This window comes from Mobula birostris, chromosome 24 (genome assembly GCF_030028105.1).
Source record: "Mobula birostris isolate sMobBir1 chromosome 24, sMobBir1.hap1, whole genome shotgun sequence".
Taxonomy (NCBI): Eukaryota; Metazoa; Chordata; class Chondrichthyes; order Myliobatiformes; family Myliobatidae; genus Mobula; species Mobula birostris.
Genome location: NC_092393.1, coordinates 18,210,420 through 18,236,627, shown reverse-complemented (window position 1 = coordinate 18,236,627; position 26,208 = coordinate 18,210,420). Strand labels below are relative to the sequence as shown.

The 26,208-nt window shown below is 45.1% G+C and overlaps 2 protein-coding genes across 11 annotated transcripts in view; one reads left to right on the top strand and one right to left on the bottom strand.

Moving 5' to 3' along the window:
- The window catches only part of gas7b (growth arrest-specific 7b), a 527,545-nt gene extending 521,164 nt beyond the window's left edge, over positions 1-6,381 (top strand). For both annotated transcript variants that reach the window (XM_072241983.1, XM_072241984.1), the window contains exon 14: positions 3,484-6,381. In XM_072241983.1, coding sequence (XP_072098084.1) covers positions 3,484-3,597 — 114 coding nt within the window. In that variant the 3' untranslated portion in view covers positions 3,598-6,381. The remainder of the gene's footprint in view (positions 1-3,483) is intronic.
- A 1,600-nt stretch (positions 6,382-7,981) lies between these two features.
- The window catches only part of LOC140187173 (putative uncharacterized protein MYH16), a 328,506-nt gene continuing 310,279 nt past the window's right edge, over positions 7,982-26,208 (bottom strand). For 7 of the 9 annotated variants that reach the window (XM_072242202.1, XM_072242203.1, XM_072242201.1 and 4 more), the window contains 6 exons: positions 23,366-23,569; positions 19,989-20,114; positions 14,078-14,248; positions 12,801-13,001; positions 10,345-10,491; positions 7,983-8,886 (listed from right to left, as the gene is read on the bottom strand). In XM_072242202.1, the coding sequence (XP_072098303.1) occupies positions 8,740-8,886; positions 10,345-10,491; positions 12,801-13,001; positions 14,078-14,248; positions 19,989-20,114; positions 23,366-23,569 (996 nt within the window). In that variant the 3' untranslated portion in view covers positions 7,983-8,739. Of the gene's footprint in view, positions 8,887-10,344; positions 10,492-12,800; positions 13,002-14,077; positions 14,249-19,988; positions 20,115-23,365; positions 23,570-26,208 lie in introns of all 9 variants that reach the window. The other 2 variants (XM_072242198.1, XM_072242196.1) reach the window with 1 other exon arrangement.

Here is a 26,208-nt window from a genome sequence, read left to right as displayed (position 1 = left end):
TTCTTTTCACACCTTGATTGAAATGAAATAACCCTCTATGCAAAGCTCAGTATCAGGCAATGTTCATTTGTATGACTTCAAAATATCTAAGAAGGAATTACAGAAAAAGATACAAAGTATTATATGTGATGGATTAATATTCTTAATAACATTTCACGGGCCAATCTTTGTTGATTATATTGAAAGTGCTTCCCACGTTCCACAGAATTTAATTCATAAGGTTGATGTATGCAAATATTTTAGCTTAAACTGTTAATGAACCAAAAAAATGAAATGATTTTTATTTTCTTTAAAGAATTCTCTGGCAGAGAAAATATCTAGAAATGAGATCTGAGCACTACTGGAATGGGTACATGTGAATAAGCCTTTTAACTATTGGGAAGTTGATCTAATCATAGGCAAGGTTGTGGAGATAATTGCTCCTAAACCTTGGGTGAACTAAATCTGACCTACAATAAACAGTCACGCTTGCAATGATTGGGATGAAGTCAAATGTGTTGACAAAGCCTTTTACAATGTAATTGTGTGTGCAAGACAGACAGAGAGAGATGGGTTTGAGTAGTCAAAAAAGGCCTATCCCAAAAAATTGATGGAAACTTATGACTGTTGGTAAACTACATGCTTGCTTAGTTTTGTTTTGAAATCCTTGAATGTTTTTAATATTTACAATACATTCATAAATAAGCAAAGTATTTTCAAATATTTTTGTTTTATAATAATAAAAATGTTTAATCTCAAGAACTTGTTTTATAATGAATAGAATTCTTTCCTGTTTACAGCTCTTCTTTTCTCAAGAACTGCCATAGGTTCTTCAAGTGAATTTCCCATCACGTTATGGTGACTATTTACAACCACACTCACTTGCTAGACTTTAGGTGGAGTCAGAAAATAATAAGAAAAATTGCTTTCATTGTCAGTGGCTTTGAGAATTCTGCTTACATGGATAAATGATTATATCGAACCACAAAATTTAGGCAAGAGTTCTTAAAATTGCATACTTCTGTTTGAAATTGTTTCTGTTTGAGGCACAAGCCTACCTGAGTAAACTGCATCAAGAGTTCATAGAGAATATTTATTCTTGTCACTGATGTTTATTGAGTGTTAGACTTGCACTCCAGTACTGGTATAACTGCATTGATATGTTGAGACCAGGTTAGGTCCTCAGAGATCTTGACACCCAATAACTTGAAACTGCTCACTCTCTCCACTTCTGATCCCTCTATGAGGATTGGTATGTGTTCCTTCGTCTTACTCTTCCTGAAGTCCACAATCAGCTCTTCCAAATTATTATCAGTACAGGTACTTTGATAATAAGATTTACTGTGAACATTGAACTCCCATCCTGGGAAGACTACTCAGTGTTTGTTCAGATAAATGGAGTTAGAATAAAACTCTAAAGGTTTGGGGAAGTCAGCAGTCCACTAGTTATGTAACATATTGGACTTCATTCTTATTCAAACAGTGATAAGTGATTATTCTTTTGGAGAGGAAAATTTGAAATTTTTTACTCAAGGGGTGACCCTCTATTGTACAGCCTAGAGCCTAATGGCAATCAATATGGAAAACCTACACAACAAGATCTTAATGCATGTTAATTTTTGTGGTTGGATGGCTTAAAGGCCCACCAGCACCTTTACTTTCTGAGAAAGCTAAAGAAATTTGGTCTGTCCCCTAAAACCCTCACTAATTTTTATGGATGCACCGTAGAAAGTATTCTTCTAGGGTGCATCACAACCTGGTATGGAAGTTGTCCTGTCCAAGACCAGAAGAAGCTGCAGGAGTTCATGAACACAGCCCAACACATCACACAAACCAGTCTTCCATCCTTGGACTCACTTTACACCGCATGCTGTCGGAGCAGTGCTGCCAGGATAATCAAGGGCACAGCCCACCCAGCCAACACACTTTTCGTCCCTCTTCCCTCCAGGAGAAGACTCAGGAGCCTGAAGACTCATACGGCCAGATTTGGGAACAGCTTCTTTCCAACTGTGATAAGACTGCTGAATGGAGCCTGACCCAGATCTGGGCCATACCCTCCGAATATCCGGACCTGCCACTCGGTTTCTTTTGCACTACCTTACTTTACCTTTTCTGTTTTCTATTTATGATTTATAATTTAAATTTTTAATATTTACTATCGATTTGTACTCCAGGGAGCGCGAAGCGCAGAATCAAATATTGCTGTGACGATTGTACGTTCTAGTATCAATTGTTTGGCGACAATAAAGTAAAGTAAAAATCAGCTCCTGGTAAATGCAAAGACTAAAGGACAAATATGATGCGTTTTCACTAAACTACAGAGCTACATAACTTCCGAACTTTTTATAAGTTTAATAGGTGCATTGAGACTTGGGTATTATATAAGTACAAATGGAGCATGGGACATCTCAGGAGAGGGGTGTGGAAATTCTTTGTGATACAAAAGGAACAAACAATGATTTAATAATCCCTGGCTTCTTTCTAGTAAGCACAATGAAGACTGAATACAGCTACTAAGCTGACAATTAATAAGAAGGAAGGCATTTTGTAACTGATGGAACAAGGTTACATTTATATATCTCATACAAAGAACGCAAAGATGTAATAAATAATGAATAAATTTACAAGCATATTGGTGCTGGTGATGTACTGTGACATTTTGTGAGCACAGTGTTGCCAGATGTACATTTTCTGAACTGTTATTGCTGCGATCTGCAGCCCAAAATTTCACTTTTAAGAGATGCACTTTTGAATTGTCAAAATGCATCAGTGATCTTGCAGTCTCCTACTGAGCCTGAAGGACTGGACGAACTTGACTTTCAGAAAGCCAGGTATGGCCTCTGGAAGTCACCATTTGCCACCATGGAAAGCGAGGTCATTGAGGTGGGTGTGGGGGACTTCAGCCCAGTTTGAAGTGACAGGGACATGACTTCCGCTCCCTAGCATCCTGCATGAAGGAAATAGAATTTCCTAAATTCTATTGCATTTCTTTATTTTTCTGTAACTGTTTGCAGGAAAATGAATTTCAAGATACTATATGGTAATATATGTGAACTTTGATAAAATATTATTTTGAGCATCGAGGATGTACTGGTTCTTCTGCTTACTTGGACTGGATGCCCTATGTCACTAAGCAACAAGACCCACCCAGTGGTGAGACTCCATCCTCTGAACACCCGACCAGCCTTTCAAGGCACCCAAGCAGAGACTGAGGTCTTGTCAGCTGTGAAAGCCTAAGGCACCTTGATGATCTTTTAATAACTTCTGATATTCAGAGATGTAAATAATGAAAGGAAAATTACTATAAATGTAAAACTGATTAAGTATTTGTAGATAAGTTTATATATTTTTTTTCTTTAGTATTTTGAATTAAGCTTGAGTCTACAGAATTTCTTCTCTTGTCTAGAATGGCTGATCCTTTATTTTGAGATTTAGATGCCTGGTTCTAAACACTGATTTTATAATGGAAGAGGTTATGACCATGTTTCTCTCCTTGTTCTCTAGACTATCGAACCAGTGGATCAGCTGCTTCAGAAGGTTGACCCTGCCAAGGACAGAGAACTCTGGGTAAAAGAGCACAAGACAGGCCACATCCGGCCGGTAGACATGGAATTATAGAGTAAGCCCTTTGCTGGAATGATTTTCTTTTCCACAGGCATTAACCGAGCAGTTAGCTGCTGCTGCTCTTCAGGTGGATGGATTGTATCAAGGAATCAAAGTGCAATGGAAGTGACAGTGCAAGCTCATTACAGAGTGCCTTTTGTGTATATGAAACAAAAAAAGTTTAAATATTTAGCCATCTGTGTTAAGCAGTTTGTATTTTGTGCTAGTTTGAGTTTTCTTGCAAATCAAACTGCCTGTTCACCAGCAATGGTGGAAAAGCTTTCTCTTGCATGCTAAGCATGTATATAAAAAAGAGTGCTTCAGCTGTCCAGGATTCTGTGTCCTACCCATCCCTCAACTCTTCTTACATTCCTGAAAACAGTGCAGTGTGGCTGTCCCTTGAGTAATACAGGGCACTTTCACATGAAAACCATTTCAGACTTCTGACTACCCGACCCCCACCCCTAATTTTGCATTCTCAGCCAAGTGATAGGTCTTGCAGGTAGCCAATCTGAAGTTTATTGTATCTCAGAACCAGATGAGCTCAAATTGAAGAGTAAATGTAAGAGCTCTGTTAAGGCTTTTAACGATCAAGTGTGTTGTTCAGTATATTCTGAATATGAACATACTAGTGTGAATTATCCTAGTGTCTGAATGTGATTGGAATTCTAGTTCCAGATTATCGGGAGCTTCTACTAAAAGAACCATCAATGAGTTAAAAATGTTCCACTTAAATTCACCAAGTTATAGAACTGGAGTTCAGCGAGAATTGAAGTTCTGCATTAACCTCTGCAGAAAGGCAGCCACCTCCACCCACTCTTGGCTGGAGTTTGTCACTGAAGTGATTTTTATTTTGTTTACTCAAATAACTGGAGAGTTTTCTGTATAAGTGTCTTGCACTTTGTCTACACCTCCTTATCTGTCTGACTGTGCATATAGTCAGTACTTGATGACACATCACAGCAGCCTCTTCTGTGCTTGAGACTATTTTTGCATTTTTTTTCTCTATTCACTTCATTTGCCTCTAATTTTGCTTGCTTGGTGTAAATAAATATTGGTTCTTTGTGCACTAATTATTAATGTTTTGGAGCAGATTTGATTGGCTTTTTTGGCAGCCAAATGCTGTTCTGCCTAAGTAAGCCTGTGAAGCATTTCCTTCCCTCCTGGAGTCTTTCCTTGGAGGTTAGGAGCAAGATAGCTGTCTGGTTCCACATGACATTGCTTAGTATGCAAATACACATGAGCCTATCCTATTCTAAAATCTCATTGTGCAGATGTCAATGTACCAGTCAAGTAATGATAGATTGAAATTGCACAAAATAAATTCATTAGAACAGCCATAAAGTAATTCTGTCTGCTAAACCAACAACTTCAGCATAAATGGAATATTCTCTGTTAATGTTGCCTTGAGAGTTTTTCCATCTGCATACAGCTTCTTTGATTCATGTTGCTATGGGTGAACACGCAAATGCTGGAGGAACTTGGCAGATCTACTGAGGATGGAGTCCTAGTTCTAGGATGTAGACTGTGCTACAACTGCAGATTTTCTTGTGCTGGTTCCACCTGACTATCTAAAGCAGGGGTTCCCAACCTTTTCTATGCCATGAACCAGTACCATTAAGCAAGGTGTCTGTGGACCCCAGGTTGGACGCCCCTGATCTAAAGAGACTTTCAAAACATGATCACCTCCATAGCATCCAAAATAGCAATGTTAATGCAGAGCACTGTCAACAAGGCCACTGCAGTTAGCTAAGATTTCAATAGAGATGTACTGAATGGAGGAATGATTTGTTTCATTTAATAATTGCGTATGTGCCTCTCATTAAAACCAAGTGAGTCCCAACAGGTGAGATTTAGAGTGCTGTCAACTAAGATTGTTTTGGTCTGCTTTTCTGATATTAACTTAAGTGCAAAGTTGATTAGAAAGGCACCATTTAGAAACCACGTAGCGATTTAATTCAGCCCCCTCAGTCCACGTCATGAAGGATGGACTGATGAACATCTGTCTGGGTCAATTTAAGGGGCAAACTGTTAAATTATCCTTGGGCACCAGGATTTTCCACCAATAAGTAGAGATGACTCTGGTTTACAAAGAACAGAGAGGCAAGCTTCCTCTCTGGAAAAGCTATTTGTGCTGAATTTTGACCTTGCTAATCTTTATATAAGGAAGGACAGAAAAGTTTCAAATGACCTCAACAGATTTAATTCCAATCCTGTGCATCTTAACATGCTAACTTAACATTGCAGGATCTAGCTCTACTGGTGCTATTCTCTGCTTTTTTTATATAGATAGAAGACAAATTTGAATATGATGTGATACATAGTTAACAAGTTTATACAATGTTACTGGAGAGCATTTTATCAATGTATGACTAACTTGTCCACAACTTTTTCAAGCACAAATGCTTTTTGTATATCTTAAATTCATTTGGATTTCATAAACCAATAACCTTGTTACAATAGTGCAGTTTCTCTATGATATTCTAAATTTCTATATACTATAAAAGGAGATGATTAATTTTCCATAAAACAGCATGTTGTCTGACCAGATGGCCGTTACTTACGATGTTTTCATGTGAAAGTACCCTAAGATGGACTTAAACTGTATCTGCAGCAACATAATGTTTCTTATTTACCATTTCGTGTATGTTGCTTTAAATATTGTGCAAGTTGTGATAAATGTCCTCTAGTTAAATTGATGTTATTAAAAACATTCACACTCTCAATGAAAAGGAAATTGCTTTTAAAGGCTGTAGCTGCTAAAATCAGAATGTTTTATGTACAATAAATGACATTTAAATGAAATGACTGGTCTAGTGCCTGTTTTAAATATCTCATGAATCTTCATAAGTAAATGTGCAAATCATTGTTATTTGAACCAAACTCAACTTTGGTTGATGGCTCTGGAGATGCCATCAAGAATCTTAATGTTGTCATTTGAGCAGACTGCATTGCTTAAGGGGAAACCTGATTTATTGGAGTCCAACATTAGCTTGCAAATCACCACGGGCTCCTTCATCTCAGCAACTGAAAGACCTTCCAAATGTGAAGATATAATTATACGTGATCGTTCTTTTACCCTTGCCCTAACTGATGCATCTTTTGAGTTCTCCCTGTTGCGGATCTATTTATTTATTTATTGAGAAGCAGCGCAGAATAGACCCTTCCAGCACTCCGAGCCACGTCGCACAGCAAACCCCTGATTTAATCTGAGCCTAATCACTGGACAAGTTACAGTGACCAATTAACCTATGTCTTTGGACTGTGGGAGGAAACTGGAGCACCCAGAAGAAACCCACACATTTACAGGGGGAATGTACAAATTCCTTTCAGGCAGCGGCGGGAATTGAGCCTGGGTTGCCTGTACTGTAAAGCATTGTGCTAATCACTATGCTACCGTAGTGATCATGAATTCCATTTTCAGAAACGTCTTCAATTAACAACTGAAGTGATAGCATTACTGACTGCCTTTTACCACTCCAGAGTGGAGTATGGCCCTTCACAGATGGGGCAGCTGGATGGCTTGTGGGGGGTGGGGGCGGGTGCGGTGTGCTCTTTACACACTCATTTGCCTGACACCTGTCCTTCAGGTTCTCACCACCATTCTGAAAGCTTCTTTTCGACTTTGGTTATGGGTCGAGGATTCCCAAGAGTCTGCAGGGATGATGTGCCTTTCCCGAGGAGGTTTTGCCAATGTCCTTGAATCACTTTCCTCAGGCTATCTGGGAATGCCTTGCCATTATGGGTGGTTCAGAATAGTGCTGACCAGGCAAATGATGTGGTCTGCTCAATAGAGCTCTGAGTGTTAGTTGGGTTTCAATGTGGGAGAACATTGGTGTCAAACAGGATATTACCACTGGTTTGCTTATCTACCCATTGCATTTTGAGGTTTGCTGCAGAGTCAGCATCTGTAGTGCTATGAAGTACTGGCCCTTAATCTGTAACACAATATTTACAATAGTACCAGTCCCGATGAAAGTGGACTGTGCATTTCCCTCCACAGATGCTGACGGACCGACTGCATTGCTCCATCAGACTGTGTGCGCTGCTCAGGATTTCCAGCATCTGCAAAATCTCACTAATTTACCATATTATTATGCTCTTGTTGCATGGAAGGAGAAAGAAAATAGTGCCATTTTTCTTGTCACGCTGTTCTGATTTTTAACATCCCAAAGATAACTGGTTGATAGCTTGGGCTTTTACCCTCAGCTGCTCACGGGCAAGGTCTTGAAAACCAACTACTTGCCCTTTGAGTGAGAGTGGAGGTGACAAGAGTAAACGGTTGGATGTTTTATTTGATGTGAGGAGCCATTGTCAATTCATTGCAGAAACTCTACATCCCAGCTATACCTGGAGCTTGCTCCCCTTCAAAAAAAACTGTTCAGGCAAAAGATTACAGTGGTTTATTACAATGTAAAATGCACAATAATATTAACAGTTACCATGGATTACACTAAGGTTATAGGTGATTAAATGATTATCTAGATATTTTCATCTGCAAACATGGAGTTATAAGCTGTATTATAAAATCAACTAAGTCGTCCATAATATATATATAATATATATAATATATAAAATATAAATATAATGCAATTTCTCAGTGATACAAAAATGGGTCTCTTTTAAATTTTCATATGTTTCCAGTGTGGCTTTAACATCTGAATTGGAACGCTGTTGTACTGAGTTTTAAGGCTACAGGAGGGAGGAGCTTCTCTGACAACCTGGGAAGCAAGGGATGACACTGAGGTACAGAGGTAGAACACACCAAAGTGCACTCTGATTCTGGGATAAGTGACCGGGTTTAACAGTTTTATTGTCTCATTATACTCCACGTTCAATTGTTTGCAAACAGTTCAATCAGAGGACCATCTCAGTTGCGGCTTTCATTGCATCTGTGAGCCATTGTTCCCAACCGCTAAAAACCACGCATGCATGCAATTACTTATGACAGATATTTTCTAGATCCTGTTGAAATGCTGTTGGTTGAGTATTACTTTGATGATCCTACCCCCAGTCTGACTCTCATAGATACTGTCAGCTCTACACACAGCAGAGACATGGAGATGCCGGTAGCATTTGTGTTGCACGTCGCTCCAGTGGTAAATGTCTTTCCCCATCCACTCTAGTTAGTGCATGAGAGGGGCCCTCTTTGGCAAATTATTCAATTATCAGCTTCTTAAGGGAATTCAGGTAAGTAGGAATGAGAGAGGTAGAATCATCATCATTCAGCATCTTCTCTCCTCTTCCTTCCGACCCAGCCGAGCTAGGGGACCTGACAAGGGTGGCGAACGGAGAGTTGTAACCCTGTAGAAAAAGGGCAATATCACTTAGTTGTATCCTGGGTTTTGTTGAGAGTCCTAGAACGATATACTGACTGTGCGACTGTGGGAAAAGAAATGCAGGATTTCGTAAAGGGAGGACAAGAGGACCTGGGAATCACCATTTATTAATCAGCCTTGCTTTTGTTCTGGAGGGCCTCTTCTGTGAGGCTCAAAAATGCAAAAGGAGAGTGCTTCTCCTCGATGTCCTGCAGACTTTGACTGTAAGTGGAATTCCTGAGCCAGCCACCACAGTAATAGATGAGAAAGAAGTGGGGAGAGAATTCATGGCATGGGTGTAGGAATCTGGATAGTGGAAAGCAGGAGCACAGAGACGGTAGTTAAGCATGTATGCTGGCTGGCTGTTTGCCTGCCCTTGGCAGCATTAACATTAATAGCTGAGATCAGATGGTGGCCACTGGACTGATTGCATTTAGGTTGCTTGTGCAGCCGGATTAGAAGTCACACTGCAAGTGTGTTTGCCTCTGAATATATGAATGCACCCTTGAGGTAAGACTGAGAAATCGTTGCTACTTTGTCAGCAAACTGGTAAAAATCGGCTAGAGTTGATTAGATTTCGGGGAAGGATATACGGGGAAAATAGGTTGATGAATTCAATAGACCAACAGTTCTTCCAATTGGGGATGGATCTGTGAAGGTTGGTGACGTTGATTTTGGTGGTGGGGAGAAAGTGGAAAAAGTGAGGTTGTTAGATTATGACACAGGGTCTTTCACCTGCAACTACCCAACTCTCTCTATGTTTCAGATAGAAGAATCTGCAGATTCTGACACAGGGTCTTTCACCTGCAACTTCCCAACTCATTCTGTGTTTCAGATAGAAGAATCTGCAGATTCTGACACGGTCTTTCACCTGCAACTACCCAACTCTCTCTATGTTTCAGGTAGACGAATCTGAGGAGTATCTTCAGCACTGTGCCTCTGCAGCATCTGCAGGTTTTGGACCATTAATTAAAAAAAGACAGATCAATCAAAGGGAGAATCTTTAAGGTGAGAGGAGGAAGTTTAAAGGAGGCTTAGAAGACAAGTTTCTTTTTACATCTGGAACGTGTTGCTTGTGGAGATGGTAGAAGTAGACATGATAGCGCTTGTTCAAGAGGATGAGGCAGATGTAGGGGTACGGGAATGGAGGGATATGAACCATGGCAGTTTAAATTGGCATCATGGATGTAGTGGATTGAATAGCCTGCTCCCAGGCTGTTGTATTCTATGTTGAAGCTCGGTGACAAAAGACTAACACTTGTCAAAGGCTGGCAAAGGCAGTAAGAGTGTGATAATTGTGCAAAGTTAGATTTATAAACTACATCCAGCCTGTCTGCATTCTGAATTCTATTAAATCTGCCATAAAGTCAGCAGTCACACTAAAACATGGTCGCACAACCATCCAGACTCCCAACCTCTAGCCATTAGCGATGGAAGCTTTTACCGAGGAGTAGCCTTTGCCAAAACTGGCCCGGTTCTTGGTGCGGATCTTGGTGAGCGCTGCCTCTGCGATGTCAGCACGCTCCTCGGCATCATCCAATTCGTGGACCGTCTTCCTGTACTTTGCCAGATTCATGTTGGCCTGTTCTTCCTACAAAAGAGAGGTGGTGAGGGATTGCAGTGGTGTGATTGCGGAAAGGTCCGAGTCTGTCTGCTGGAAACCTGTCAACGTCTGAATTCCCTCAGCAGTTCACTAGGATTAAACTGGGTCCCAGGGACTACTCTCAGGACAGCTTGCTCAACAGGGCTGTACAGTAGCGTAGTGGTTAGCACACGCTTTACAATACAGGAGACCTGGGTTCAATTCCCACCGCTGCCTGTAAAGAGTTTGGACGTTCTCCCCGTGACCGCGTGGGTTTCCTCCCACAGTCCAAAGGCGTGTAGGGTAATTGGCCATTGTAAACTGTCCCACAATTAGGCTTGGATTAAATTAGGGGATTACTGGGTGGCTTGGCTCAAAGTCATGGAAGGGCCTATTCCACATGGTAGCTCAATACTAAATAAAAACTAAATATCAGATTGCTCAGGGCCATTATATTCAGGTTGGTCAAGCTTTAAAGATCATATGGAAATTCGCAGAAGGATCTGCATTAACATTGGGAAGGGAAATACTGGAACATTGCCCAGTGAAAAAGTGACAATACGTCTACCTCGATATTGGTGATTTGTAACAGGGACCAAAGCCCTTCTGCCCATCGAGTCTATGCCAACCTACTACTGACTGTTTTCCAATATTCATCCTGTTATTACTGCACAACATCTCCAAAATCCCCTGTGTACAATCAGATTAAATTGTTCACTGAAAGGAAGTACATTAACATGAACGTAATGTTATGGATGGTAGTTACTAAATACATTAAACCAAGCCAGGGTGCTCTGTAACATGCAGAGATAGTCCATTCACCGCCCCATATCAGGCAGCTGTTCTGTGCCCCCAACAACCTGCCAGCAATGTGCTTTCCATCTCCTCACCTAGCATGGGCATTCTGCTGGTGGCTGAACGGAGATGTTTGTTACAGGGAATCTATAAATTCTGGTTCTTTCACAGATGCATTGAGATTGGGGGGAATGTGGCTGAGTGTTGAAGATTAGGCGAGGAGGGAGAAAGAGGGACTGAGGAGAAAGATGAAGGGATGACAGGTAGAATTTGGGGTACTAAAAAAGATGATACCAAAAGATCTACAGATATATAAGGAGTGAAAGAGAGGCGAGAGAGGATGCCGGACTGCTGGAAAGTGAAGCTGGAGAGATAGTGATGGGTGACAAAGCAATGGTAGGTGAACTGTGTTTTGCATCAGTCTTCACTGTTGAATACACAAGCAGTATGATAGAAATTCAAAGGTGTCAGGAAGAAGAAGGGTAATAGACAATTCTTACGGGGGAGTTCAGAACTAGAGGGCACAACATCAGAATACAAGGATGTTCCTCTATAAGAGAGATGTGGAGGAGTTTCTTCAGTTGGTGGGTGGCGAATCTGTGGAGTGCACTACCACAGACAGCTGTGGAACCCATTACCACAGACAGCTGTGAAACCCGCTACCACAGACAGCTATGGAACCCACTACCACAGACAGCTGTGAAACCCACTACCACAGACAGCTATGGAACCCACTACCACAGACAGCTGTGGAACCCACTACCACAGACAGCTGTGGAACCCATTACCACAGACAGCTGTGGAACCCATTACCACAGACAGCTGTGGAACCCGCTACCACAGACAGCTGTGGCACCCATTACCACAGACAGCTGTGGAACCCGCTACCACAGACAGCTGTGGAACCCGCTACCACAGACAGCTATGGAACCCACTACCACAGACAGCTGTGAAACCCACTACCACAGACAGCTGCGGAACCCGCTACCACAGACAGCTGTGGAACCCGCTACCACAGACAGCTATGGAACCCACTACCACAGACAGCTGTGGAACCCAAGTCCTCGGGTATATTTAAAGTGGAGGTCGATAAATAAGGCCATCAAAGGTTTCAGGGAGAACACAGGAGAATGGAGTTGAGACGGTTAATAAATCAGGCATGATGGAATAGTGAAGCAGACTTGATGGGCTGAATGGCCCAATTCTGCTCCCAAGTCTTATGGTTAGATGGAAGTTTAAAGGGAGTGAGGAGGTCAGATCAGGACGTTGAAGAGAGAGAAAGGGGGAAGGTGAAAGGGATAAGGTCTGAGGGCAGAGATTAAGGGGAGCAAGGTGATTCTCCTAATGCAACAATGACAGGCACTTGTTCACTATTACTGGTTTGTCTTTCAGTTGTTTTAAATTTGGGAAACCAGCATTGCTCTTGGTTCCTACAGGGCAGAGTGTAGTGGGCTGGGGTGGGATAGGAGAATCATGTGCCCGCAATGGACCGCCACTGCCCCCTCTGGTAGGACCACACTCACCGCCTCCTCCACCTGCCTCTTGTAGGCCTTTAACTTGCTCTGAAGCCTCTCAACCAGCTCCTGCATGCGGTGCTGGTTCTTCTGGTCCTCCTCAGCCTGGAACACCAGCTCCTTCAGTCGCCGCTCGTTCTTGCGCAGGGTCTTCACGGTCTCTGCGTGACGCTTCTGCTCTGCGTCCAACTCCACTTCCAGCTCCTTCACCTGCCCCAGGAGACACCAGTCAACAACCCGGCACCTGCTCATGGCACCCGCTCATGGCACCCTTCATTGAAACCCTGTTCCATCACCACCATTCTTCCAGACAGGAAACTGAGGAAGGCAGCTGAAAAACACCCCACATTTCATCCAGAAAGGGAAACCTCTTTTGATTTCAAAAAGCATAATCAGCTTAAAATGTTTAAGAAAGCAGATGAAAACAGGAGATGTTGGTTCGAAACACTCGGCAGGCCTAGCAGCATTTGTGGAGTGAGATAAGAGTTAATATTTCTGGTTGAGGATCCTTTGATGGAGTAGAAACAGTAACCTTGTCTCTCCACAGATGTTCTGTGAGTGTTTCCAGTTTAAAAAGAAAAGCCTCCATCTTGACAACGGCCACAGTGAGGACGGGCTTGGGAATCACTCCAAACACCTCTGGTCTCCAGCTACCCAGCAGCCAGACCTGGCTCTATGGACCATTGATGAATATCCTAAATCCAAGGTCTGCTCCTAGATCTACGAAAGTAACTTAAATTCCAATTGGCATCACCCATCTTCTCACTGGGGTGCTATAGCAGTTTACATTCACCACAAAATGCTGGAAGAACTCAGCAGGTCAGGCAGCATCTAGGGGACAACTGATGCTACAGAATGAGACCCTTCTTCAGATTTACATTTACCATTGCCTCCATCCCAGATTGTCACCCAGGTCTATACACTGAGAGGTGGAAAGCACAGCATGGTCCAGCTGACTTTGTCCTGCCTGCTCGACCTGGGTAAAGGGAGCCCGGAGTGGGGGTGGGTTGTGGAGAGGGATAGTAAAGGAATGATAGGAGTGAAGAAATGGCATTTTGCCAGCCTTGCATTGGACACCAAATACTCAGGGGTCCCTATCCAAGAACCTTGTACAAAATGCTTCAACCCTGTCTGTTTACCAAAGATTCAAATATCTGAGAATCAGGTGTGAATTGTGGATCTGTTGGGCTCCATGCCCTTTGAGATAACCCCCTCCTCCCTGCCATGGTCCACCCCCACCTACTCGCCCCCTCCCCGTTCTCCACACCCCCTTTCCCCAGTCCTACCCGTCCTTCCAGTTTCTGGATGATCTTCTTCCCTCCCTTCAGTGCCAGCTGTTCAGCTTCCTCCAGTTTGCTGTTCAGGTCCCTGACCTGCACCTCCAGGCCCTTCCTCACCCGTTCCAGATGCAGGGCGTGGTCCTGTTCGTGGTGCAACTCCTCAGACAGCCTGACCACCTGAGCAAAAAGCAGAGAGAGTCACGTCCACCAGCTCAGAGAGCGTTACATCCGCCAGCTCAGACAGTGTCACGTCCACCAGCTCATTCAGTGTCTCGTCCACCAGCTCAGACAGCATCACGTCAACCAGCTCAGAGAACGTCAAGTCCACCAGCTCAGAAAGCATCGAGTCCACCAGCTCAGAGAGTGTCACGTCCACCAGCTCAGAGAGCGTTACATTTGCCAGCTCAGAGAGTGTCACGTCCACCAGCTCAGAGAGCGCACACACCGAGCTCATGGGCCAGTATAGGAACAGGCACACTGACGAACCATCACTTAATATTATAGGAACAGGCACAAGAACTCTACCATGGCGGACAGACTCATGTGGAGCAGAGATCCTGAAGGGAAAGGAAGAGACAATTGAAGGTTGGCTTGGAATGGCCAGGTTGTCATTACAACAAGAGAGAGAGGGAGCAATGTGTGGGGTCAGAGACAGGTATGAGCAGGGAGGGGACTTGGACATATTCCTGGATTCTGGACAACACTGGCAGCAATGTGGTGGGAGGGGTGGACAGCTCACAAAGGGGTCAAGCTGGACAACCGGACAGGACAGTACAGGACGGGCCTCTCTAATGGAACAACCGGACAGGACAGTATAGGATGGGCCTCTCGAATGGAACAACCGGACAGGACAGTACAGGACGGGCCTCTCTAATGGAACAACCCGACAGGACAGTATAGGACGGGTCTCTCTAATGGAACAACCTGATAGGACAGTATAGGACGGGTCTCTCTAATGGAACAACCCAACAAGACAGTATAGGACGGGCCTCTCTAATGGAACAACCGGACAGGACAGTACAAGATGGGCCTCTCTAATAGAACAACCCGACAGGACAGTATAGGACGGGTCTCCCTAATGGAACAACCCGACAGGACAGTATAGGACGGGCCTCTCTAATGGAACAACTGGACAGGACAGTACAGGATGGGCCTCTCTAATGGAACAACCCGACAGGACAGTATAGGATGGGTCTCTCTAATGGAACAACCCGACAGGACAGTATAGGACGGGCCTCTCGAATGGAACAACCCGACAGGACAGTATAGGATGGGCCTCTCTAATGGAACAACCCTACAAGACAGTATAGGACAGGTCTCTGTAATGGAACAACCCGAAAGGACAGTATAGGACGGGTCTCTCTAATGGAACAACTGGTCAGGACAGTATAGGACGGGTCTCTCTAATGGAACAACTGGACAGGACAGTATAGGACGGGCCTCTCTAATGGAACAACTGGACAGGACAGTATAGGACGGATCTCTCGAATGGAGAAGTAGTCTTCAGCTGAGTCCTACTTCTGCATGGAAAGGGCTTTTGAAGAACAAGACATCAAACTGGACACAGAATCCGCAGATTACAGGGCCACAGTAACCCTTGCCCTCCAATACATTTATGGGATTTAGCATGACCCATAGCACAACCACCAGAATACACAAAACCTACAGGCAAGCTATTGCAAACCAACATCAGTGTTCTGTTCCTACAACCACACCAAGGTCACATCGCTCAATTCCCAAGCAAAAATATAAGGAGCCTCTTGAGATACTGACTGGGTCAGGCAGCATCTGTGGAGGGCAATGGACAGTCCAGACTTCAGTTTGAGACAATTCCTCTGGCCTGTCCATTTCCCTCTGACGGATGCTGCATTTGGGTGACAGTAGTTGCAGGGTAAATGTTGGTCAGGACTCCGTGGAGAAGGGTCACAGGATCTGTCACCTTGCTGGAGGGAAGGTGGGAACTCAATTTCCCTCAGAAAGCTGATGGGTGTGAAATCCCACCCTCCTTCTGACATTCACTGGCATTCATCTGGCATTTTCCAGCCAAAGCCCTTGGTTACTGGTCATAATTTAACCACTGGACCAACTCTAAATCCTCTGACTTGGATAGACATCGGCAGCAATAGCAGTGTCACAGCCACTGGACTTACTGAAGACACAATGGACCTAAATCCGAAGGGAATTTGATCCCCTTTTCCAGACCAGCAAATCCCAATGTCTGGATACCGTACAGCTGTGCTAGACCAGTCCCAGCTGGCTGACAGCAACATCTGAGGCCTGTCATAATTGCATTCCACAATCAGGCTGGCCATGTAAAGGTAGTCGGTGAGCTTCTAATCTCACCCGCATCCAAAGTGTCCATCTCCTTCACCTCCAGTGTGTACTGGAAGTGCTATGTTCAATAAGGAACTAATTAAACTAGAGATGAATCACAAAGATGATCTCAGTGGGCATGGATGAGTTGGGCTGACGGGCCTTTTTCTCCATTTTGTATAAGTCATAGTCACAGCACAGAAACAGGCCCTTTGGCCCATCTAGTTAAACTGCTGACTCCCATTGACCTGCACCAGAACCAAAGCCCTCCGTACACTAGCATCCATGTACGTACCCAAACTGCTCTTAAAACTGAAATTGAGCTTGCATGCAACTCTTGTGCTGGCAGCTCATTCCACACTCTCACGACCCTCTGAGTGAAGAAGTTTCTCCTCATGTCCTCCTTAAACTTTTCACTTTTTACCCTTAACCCATGACTTCTGGTTGTAGTCCCACCCAATCTCATACAAAGAGCCTGCTTGCCTTTACCCTATCTATACTCCTCATAATTTTGAGTGCCTCTATCAAATCTCCTGTCCACCCTCTACAGTCTAAAGAATACAGTCCTAACCTATTCAATCTTTTCTTAAAATTCAGGTCCTCCAGATCTGGCAACATCTTCTCTGTGCTCTTTCAACCTTGCTTACATTATTACTGTAGGTAGGTGACCAAAACTGCACACAATACTCCAAATTAGGTCTCACCAACATCTTATACAACTTCATCATAGTATCCCATCTCCTCTATTCAGTATATTGATTTATGAAGGCCAAGGTGCCAAAGCTTTATTTATGGCCCTATCTACCTGAGACACCACTTTCAACGAATTATGGACCTGTATTCCCAGATACCTTTGTGCCTTACTGCTCACTGTGTAAGACCTTCCCCGGTTGGTCCTATCAAAGTGCAAAACCTCGCACTAGTCTGCATTAAATTCCATCTGCCATTTTTCAGTCCATTTTTCCAGCTGACATAGATCCGCCTGTTAGCCATGATACCCTTCCTCACTGTCCACGGCACCCCGAATTTTGGTGTCATCCTTATGACCCTCTCATTAAGGATGTTCCCAGAGTGGAGAGTTTGCATTATAAGTGAAGATTGAACAGGCTGTGATTTCTTTTCCCTAGGGTTAAGGAGGCTAAGAGTTGACCTGTTGAGGTCTATGAATTTATGAGGGACCGGTAGAGAAGTCTAAAGAGGGCATAGACAAAGGTGAATGGGGAAAGGTTTAAAGGGGATCTGAGGGGTAACTTTTTTCACACGGGCTGGTGGACATGTGGGACAAGCTGCCAGACGAGGAAGTAGAGATAACAACTTTTGGATAGGTATATGAAGGGGAAAGGTTTAGAGGAATATGGGTCAAGTGTGCGCAAATAAGATGGGAATCTTGGTTGGCATGGAAACCAGTTAGATCAAAGTGTTTCTGTGCTATGTAACTATGATACAATGATATCTAGGGATTAGTTTATCCACTTTATTCCAGCTGTTTGCCTTCCATGTTCTCCCAAGAGACCCATAAAAGGGAGATTAGGATTTCTGTCAATTAATCCCACTTTATATGAGTAAGGATTCTAGGTCCACAAGACTCAGGCGTAGTCACGGGCAATCCTGGCCATCACAACTCTCCTAGGACAGGGTACAAGCCATAAGAGCTGCATTGGAAGCAGCAACGTTTGCACGTTTTAACATTCAGCAGATTTTACAACTTAAATTTCCATTGATAAGGTAGATATGGTTTGAAATGTAAGCTCATCGCCCAGCAGAAGTGTAAAATAATTCTTCTAAATCTAATCGCTGCTTGAACAGCTTGTACATGGTGCGTTGCTGCCCCCTGCTGGTAGCCTCCACACTTGCTGCAGCGAAACATGAGATTGCAGACAAGTCAATGGAGCTGTAAATGATGCAAAACCAGCTGGTAGGCTGCTTATAATGCAAGCTATTTAAAACTGATTTAATAGATAACACTTGATCTGGTGCATGAGATCTTACAGCAGCTGCTCTTGAGTGACGCAAGTTAAAATGTTCTGGTCTGAGGGTGATTCTAAGATCTATGGCTCCTGGAGACTGAGTGTAGAGTTATTCGTTTCCCCCACCACCAACCTGGCCATTTGATTTTCACTTCCAAGCATGACCGACCCATCCTGCTCCACCTGTTTGTTCTTCCACATTTCCGTTAAATTTCTTGGCAGCAATAGAGACTGGAGTTTAGTGGGAGTCACTGACACAACTTCAGAGTATACTGTGGAAGCCGCAGGCCATATCACTGTGGTCAGTCACTGGTTGACAACAGCAGGCCGAGGACAGAAAGGAACGATGACACGGGCGGAGGAGGCAGGCACTCTCACATTTGAAAAGTATCTGGATGAGCAATTTCTTCAGGCATTCTTTAATCTTTAGGGAATCCTGTACTATGTCCTTCTGTACCTCTGATTTCTGAATTCACTACCCTTTGAGAAAATCGTCTACGCCTTTATTCCTTCTACCAAAGTGCATGACCAAACATTTCCCTACAGTGTAACACACACACGCTGCTGGAGGAACGCAGCAGGCCAGGCAGCATCTATGGAAAAACTACAGTCGATGGAACGTTGACTGTACTCTTTTCCATAGATGCTGCCTGGCCTGCTGAGTTCCTCCAGCATCTTGTGTGTTGCTCGAATTTCCAGCATCTGCAGGTTTTCTCTTGTTTGTGATTTGATCAGTGTAATCCATCTGCCACTTCTTTGCCCATTCTCCTAATCTGTACAAGTCCTCCAGCAAATTCCTTGTTTTTCTCACCACTGCCTGTGCCTGCACCAATCTTTGTATCGTCCACAAACTTGTCCAGAAAGCCATTGGTCCCTTGATACAGAACATTAACATGTAACATGAAAAGTAGCGGACCCAACACTGACCCCTGGCGAACACCATTGGTCACCGGCAGCCAATCAGTGAAGGCCCCATTCATTCCCAGGCTTTGCTTTTTGCCAGTCAGGCAATCTTCTATCCATGCTAGCTAGCATCTTTCCTGTCTTATCATGGGTCTTACCTTGTTTAGCAGCCTCAGGTGCAGCACTTTGTCAAAGGACTTCTAAAAATCCAAGTGAACAATATCCACTGACTCTCCTATGTCTGTCCTGCCTGTTATTTCCTCCAATAATTCCAGTAGATTTGTGTCAAGCGTGATTTTCCCTTAAGGAAAGCACTTTGACTCTGGTCTATTTTATCACGTGCCTCCAAGTACCTCAGAACCTTATCCTTAATAATAAACGCTAACATCTTACTCACCACTGAAGTCAGGCTTACTGGCCTATAATTTGGGTGACTTTTGCTGTTGTGCTAAAGGGCATCACGCACATGAAATGTGTCATCTGCAAACTAGCAGAACTTGCACTGGTTGCAGTGAGGGATAAATTAGGGTAAGTTCAATGAAGTGCCAAGGTCTGGGGCAGCACTACACTCTTTCCCTTCATGTCTGCTCCAGGTGGAAGTCCCAAAATACAAATTATTGCATCCAATCCCTCACCTCAGCAGGCCCAACACTCCTTTGAAAACACGCCCTGCCCCCTTCAGAAACTGTCCAACCCATCAACAAGACCATTCTGAGAGATGGGGCAGATCCTACCTCACACACAGCCTTCTTCGCCTTCTCGTCTGAGCCTCTGAACTCATTGGTCAGCTCCTCATGCTCAGTCATCAGCTGCTGGAGCTCCACTTCCAGCTTGCGTTTGATGACGACGATTCCTTGGAACTGGAGTAGGACAGAGGAGAAATTAGTCAGTGGTACCCAGGAGAGAGGGGGTACTACCTGATGGTCTTATCGCCCAGGGGTGCGGCCCACACTGAGCGATCTTCAGCCCAGGGTGGAGTGTTGTGTTATGTACAGATACTGGTGACCCCTGTGTTACAGGGGGATTGCATGCCTAGAAAACGGCTCACAATACAATTTCTATAATGTGAAGTAGTGCCATCTATATGTACATCAACAAAGCAAAATAGAAACACGAGAACATCTGCAGATGCTGGAAATTCAAGCAGCACACACAAAATACTGGTAGAACACAGCAGGTGAGGCAGCATCAATAGGAAGAGGTACAGTCAATGTTTCGGGCCGAGACCCTTGGTTGAGTCCTGATGAAGGGTTCCAGCCTGAAACGTCGAACTGTACCTCTTCCTGTAGATGCTGCCTGGCCTGCTGCGTTCAGCAGTATTTCGTGTGTGTTGCTTAAAGCAAGATAACATTTGGTTACTTATTTTTTCCCAAATAAGTTCCATGAGGATTAATTTTATTCCACATCACAAATTTTTAGGTAATGATTTTTTTGAGAATGAATTTCCGTAATGTGAATGGCCTCTGGCAGGCTGCTGACTGTGTACAACTGGGGGTGTTGACTTGGGAGTTCTCTCAGACTGAGACCAAGGTAGTCCTTATGCAGCTGAGAAATGAGAGGGACCTATACTCTGGACCAAGTTAGGCTGGTCCAAGGAGAGATCGCTTCACTCTGAGAACCGTAAACCTTTTGGAGTTCTTGGCTTCATAGGGCTTTCTGGCTGAGAATGGTCGGGGCTGGAATGGAAAGATTCTAAGGAAACTTGGAGTCAAGCAACTTAGGGAGGAGGGCAGAGAGCGAGTGAAGAAAGAGAACTGCCGTGGCTGGAGGGTAGGTAGGTTCTGGTGCCTGTTCTCTAGCCCTGTCTTGATTACTCATCTCTTCCAGTTTTGCCAGTCTGAGCCCACTGGGAAATGCCCAGTCACTACCCCCTCCATTGTCCGCCCACGGTCTGCTATTGTTGGAGGGGATATTCCAATCCCCACGGGCAGCTGCCCCACACTTGCAGCTTTTGGTATACTGGCCTGCGACAGTCAGGACACTGAGATTGGAAGTTATGTTGCAGCTGTACAAGATGGTGGTGGGGTTACACATGGAATATTATATTCAGTTTTGGTTGCCCTGCTAGAAGAAAGATGTCATTAAGCTGGACAAAGATACAGCGCAGATTTATGAGGATGTCACCTGGACTTGAGGGACTGCATTATGGATAGAGGCCAAGCAGGTCAGGACCTTATTCCTTGGAGTGTAGGAGAAGGAGGGGTGTCTTACAGAAGTTGGAACATGAGGGGTGTACAGTCTTTTTCCTAGGATTAAGGAATCAAGAACTAGAAGGGATAGGGAGGGGTAGGTTTAATAGGAACCTGAGAGGCAACTTTTTCCATCCAGAATGTAGTCAGTAAATGGAATGCATTGCCAGCCAAACTTGTTGAGCAGCTACTTTAATAACATTTAAAGCTTCCTTGGATAGACACCTGGATAGAACAGGATTCAAGGGAAGTGGGCTAACTGGAGGCAAATGCGATTAGCTTAGATGGAAATCCTAGTCAGCCAGGGACCTTGGGCTGAAGGGCCTGTTTCCATGTGCTATGACGGTATCTCCATGGTATGATGGTATCTCCATGGTATGATGGTATCTCCACGTGGTATGATGGTATCTCCATGGTATGATAGTATCTCCATGTGGTATGACGGTATCTCCATGGTATGACGGTATCTCCATGGTATGATGGTATCTCCATGGTATGATGGTATCTCCACGTGGTATGATGGTATCTCCATGGTATGATGGTATCTCCATGGTATGATAGTATCTCCATGTGGTATGACGGTATCTCCATGGTATGACGGTATCTCCACGTGGTATGATGGTATCTCCATGGTATGATGGTATCTCCACGTGGTATGACGGTATCTCCATCACATGACAGTATCTCCATGGTATGACGGTATCTCCATCATATGACGGTATCTCCATGGTATGATGGTATCTCCACGTGGTATGATGGTATCTCCATGGTATGATGGTATCTCCATGGTATGATAGTATCTCCATGTGGTATGACGGTATCTCCATGGTATGACGGTATCTCCACGTGGTATGATGGTATCTCCATGGTATGATGGTATCTCCACGTGGTATGACGGTATCTCCATCACATGACAGTATCTCCATGGTATGACGGTATCTCCATCATATGACGGTATCTCCATGGTATGATGGTATCTCCACGTGGTATGATGGTATCTCCACGGTATGACGGTATCTCCATCACATGACGGTATCTCCATGGTATGACGGTATCTCCATGTAGTATGTTGGTATTTCCATGGTATGATGGCATCTCCATGTAGTATGATGGTATCTCCATGTGGTATGATGGTATCTCCATGGTATGATGGTATCTCCATGTGGTATGACGGTATCTCCATGTGGTATGTTGGTATCTCCATGGTATGATGGTATCTCCATGTAGTATGACGGTATCTCCATGACATGACGGTATCTCCATGGTATGATGGTATCTCCATGTGGTATGACATTATCTCCATGGTATGATGGTATCTCCATGTGGTATGATGGTATCTCCATGGTATGAGGATATCTCCATGTGGTATGACGTTATCTCCATGGTATGACGGTATCTCCAATATGACGGTATCTCCATGATATGACGGTATCTCCATGTAATGATGGTATCTCCATGTGATATGATGGTATCTCCATGGTATGATGGTATCTTCATGTGGTATGACGGTATCTCCATGCTATGATGGTAACTCCATTGTATGATGGTATCTCCATGTGGTATGACGGTATCTCCATGCTCTGATCCCATTTACCCACGTTAGGTCTGCAACTCTCAATACCTTGGCCACCCAGCTGTTTCCTAGATGTTTGGGAGAGCACCAGCCTCCATCACCTCTTCAGTCAATGGAAGATCCAGATTCCAACATCTACCCTGTGGAAAAAGAATGCCCCTCACACTCCTCTGCAGCTCCTCCCTCTCACTTCAAACCTACGCTCTCTGGTCTGGACTCGCCCGGCCCTGGGGAGAATGTGTGCACCCACCCTCTCGCTGCCCTCAGGATTTCACACACCCAGAGGGCCTGTTTCCAAGCAAGGGAGGTTGTGAGATGCTGCCCGTTCCCCAGTGCCAGTCCGCCTCACCTGCATGTTGATTTCATTGTGTTTTTCTGTTATCTCCATCAGCTCCTGCTCCAGGAGCCTGCGGCTGCGCTCGCTCAGGTCCAGGGCGCTGCGGGTCTCCTCCAGCTCCGCCGAGAGTGCGCCAGAGCGTCGCTCCGTGACCGCGTGCTGCTCTTTCAGCTCCTCATGCTGCCGGGCGTCCTCCTCCAGCTGGCTCTGCATGTCCTGGGCACAGGGATACAGCTCGGTCAGCACCAGTCTGGGCACGGGAGGGGCTCGGTCAGCACCAGTCTGAGCACAGGGATACAGCTCGGTCAGCACCAGTCTGGGCACAGGGATACAGCTCGATCAGAGCCAGTCTGGGCACAGCTCGGTCAGCACCAGTCTGGGCACAGGGACACAGCTCGGTCAGCGCCAGTCTGGGCACAGGGATACAGCTCGGTCAGCACCAGTCTGGGCACAGGAGGGGTGAGGGAGGCACCAGTCTGGGCACAGGGATACAGCTCGGTCAGCAACAGTCTGGGCACGGGAGGGGCTCGGTCAGCACCAGTCTGGGCACAGGGATACAGCTCGGTCAGCGCCAGTCTGGGCACGGGGATACAGCTCGGTCAGCGCCAATCTGGGCACAGGGATACAGCTTGGTCAGCACCAGCCTGGGCACAGGGATACAGCTTGGTCAGCACCAGTCTGGGCATAGCTCAGTCAGCACCAGCCTGGGCACAGGGACACAGCTCGGTCAGCGCCAGTCTGGGCACGGGAGGGGCTCGGTCAGCACCAGTCTGGGCACAGGGATACAGCTTGGTCAGCACCAGTCTGGGCACAGGGATACAGCTCGGTCAGTGCCAGTCTGGGCACAGGGACACAGCTCGGTCAGCGCCAGTCTGGGCACAGGGATACAGCTCGATCAGCGCCAGTCTAGGCACAGGGATACAGCTCGGTCAGCGCCAGTCTGGGCACGGCGATACAGCTCGGTCAGCGCCAGTCTGGGCACAGAAGGGGTGAGGGAGGTGAGGGGAGGGGAGAATGGTTGCCATGCCAAAGGGCGCATGAGGGAGGGTGGACAGGGAAACACTGGTATGTACAGAGCAACACTCCAAACCTAATCGTTCAGCCAACCTAATGCAGGAACCCCAGGAATGGACCGTACACAGCAAGCTCCCACAAACAGCAACTAAAACAACCAGATGCTCTTGTTTTGGGCTGTGTCTGACTATAATTTTTGTCCCGAACTCCTGGCCTCTTCAGCTTGGTCCCATGGGAAGAGTGGTTAGGGGTTGGAAGGGGCCCACACTCTTGAGTTTGCTAGTGTTCCACCCCCACTCCCAAACCATCCCAATGAATGAAACATGGACTTTCAGGGAAATGGTTTCCTTGCCTGTCTGGGTTGATTCCGGAGATGAAGGGGCTAGTCACAAGGGGAGATTGAGTTACTGGAGTCCAGAAGAATGAGGTATGGATCTTAAAAAAATGCTTAAGATTATGGAAAGCGTAGATGGGATAGAGACAGGAAAGGGATAGGTGAGATTAGAACTGTGGGACATAGCCTCACGATTTGGGACAAGAGATGAGTAGTGAATCTGTGGAATTCTCTGCCAATGGAAATAGTAAAGGTTACCACATTAAATACACTTAATACACCGTTAAACCAGGAGAATTAAGAGCTATGGGAAAAAGCAGGTAGGTGCAGCTGTGTCCATGAGCAGATCAACCATGATCTGCTCAATGGTGGAGCAGGCTCACCTGGACAGATAGCCTACTCTGTGCCTACTTCTTCTGTTCTTATGTCTTCACCTATTTCTGCCCAGTTGGGCTCTCTCCTACACACCAATGGTTCAGCAAAATGAAAGGTCATTGGTCTGCAACATGCACCATTTCTCTTTCAACAATTGCTGAATATTTCCAGTGTTTTCTGTTTTTCTTTCAGATTCCCAGCACCTGCAGCTTTTACAATTTTTGCTTTGTGCTCTCTGCCACCTCCTCTTCCCTCTTGCGACCCCACCGACTTTATCACTGCTGCCCCTCTCTGCCCCATTCCCTCAATGATCTCTCCTTCCCTTCCCACCAATCCGCTGACTTCTCAGTATCAGCTCCCCCTTCCTCCTCCTCTGCCCCCCACCCCACCTCCCGAAGTCTGGTAAATTGCAAAGAAATTACTAAAGTCTGGACTAGCTGCCATAGATCACAGGCTCCAAAGAAGAATTTTCACAACATTGGGTATATTTGCATTTGCCTGTGCAGAAGAAGATGGAAAGATGTTCGATGTCCCCAGAGATTCCCAACTGTGGAATGCAACATGCAGAGGTTTTCTTGATGTTCTAGGGTATGTTTTTAAACCTGTGGATACTGTCAGCCTGGGGTAGTGACCACAGAACTGCAGACTCTCTCTTTGCTCTCACAGACATAAGAGATTCTGCATGTGCTGGAAATCTCGAGCAATACACACGAGGTGCTGGGGCGGGATCTCAGCAGGTTAGTTAGCATCTATGGAGGGGAATAAACAGGGTGGAGTAAACATTCTCCCCCCTCCCCCTCCCACATACCTTTCCACTCACTTTGTCTCACCTATCAATGGCCAACTTGTACACCTTCCCCTCTTCCCACCATCTTATTCTGACATCTGACCCCTTCTTTTCCAGTCCTGATGAGAGGTTTCAGCCTGAAACGTTGACAGTTTATTCCCCTCCACTGATGGTGCCTGACCTACTGAGTTCCTCAAGCAACTTGTGTGAATCTCCTCTGCTCGATTCCATAGACCAAAAGATGGTAAACAATGCCATCTAGTGGCTGCATAAGTGCTGACAGTTGACTCCAAGAAATCAGATAGTGGGCTGACACTGATCCCTCAACAGATGTGCTGGCTGTGC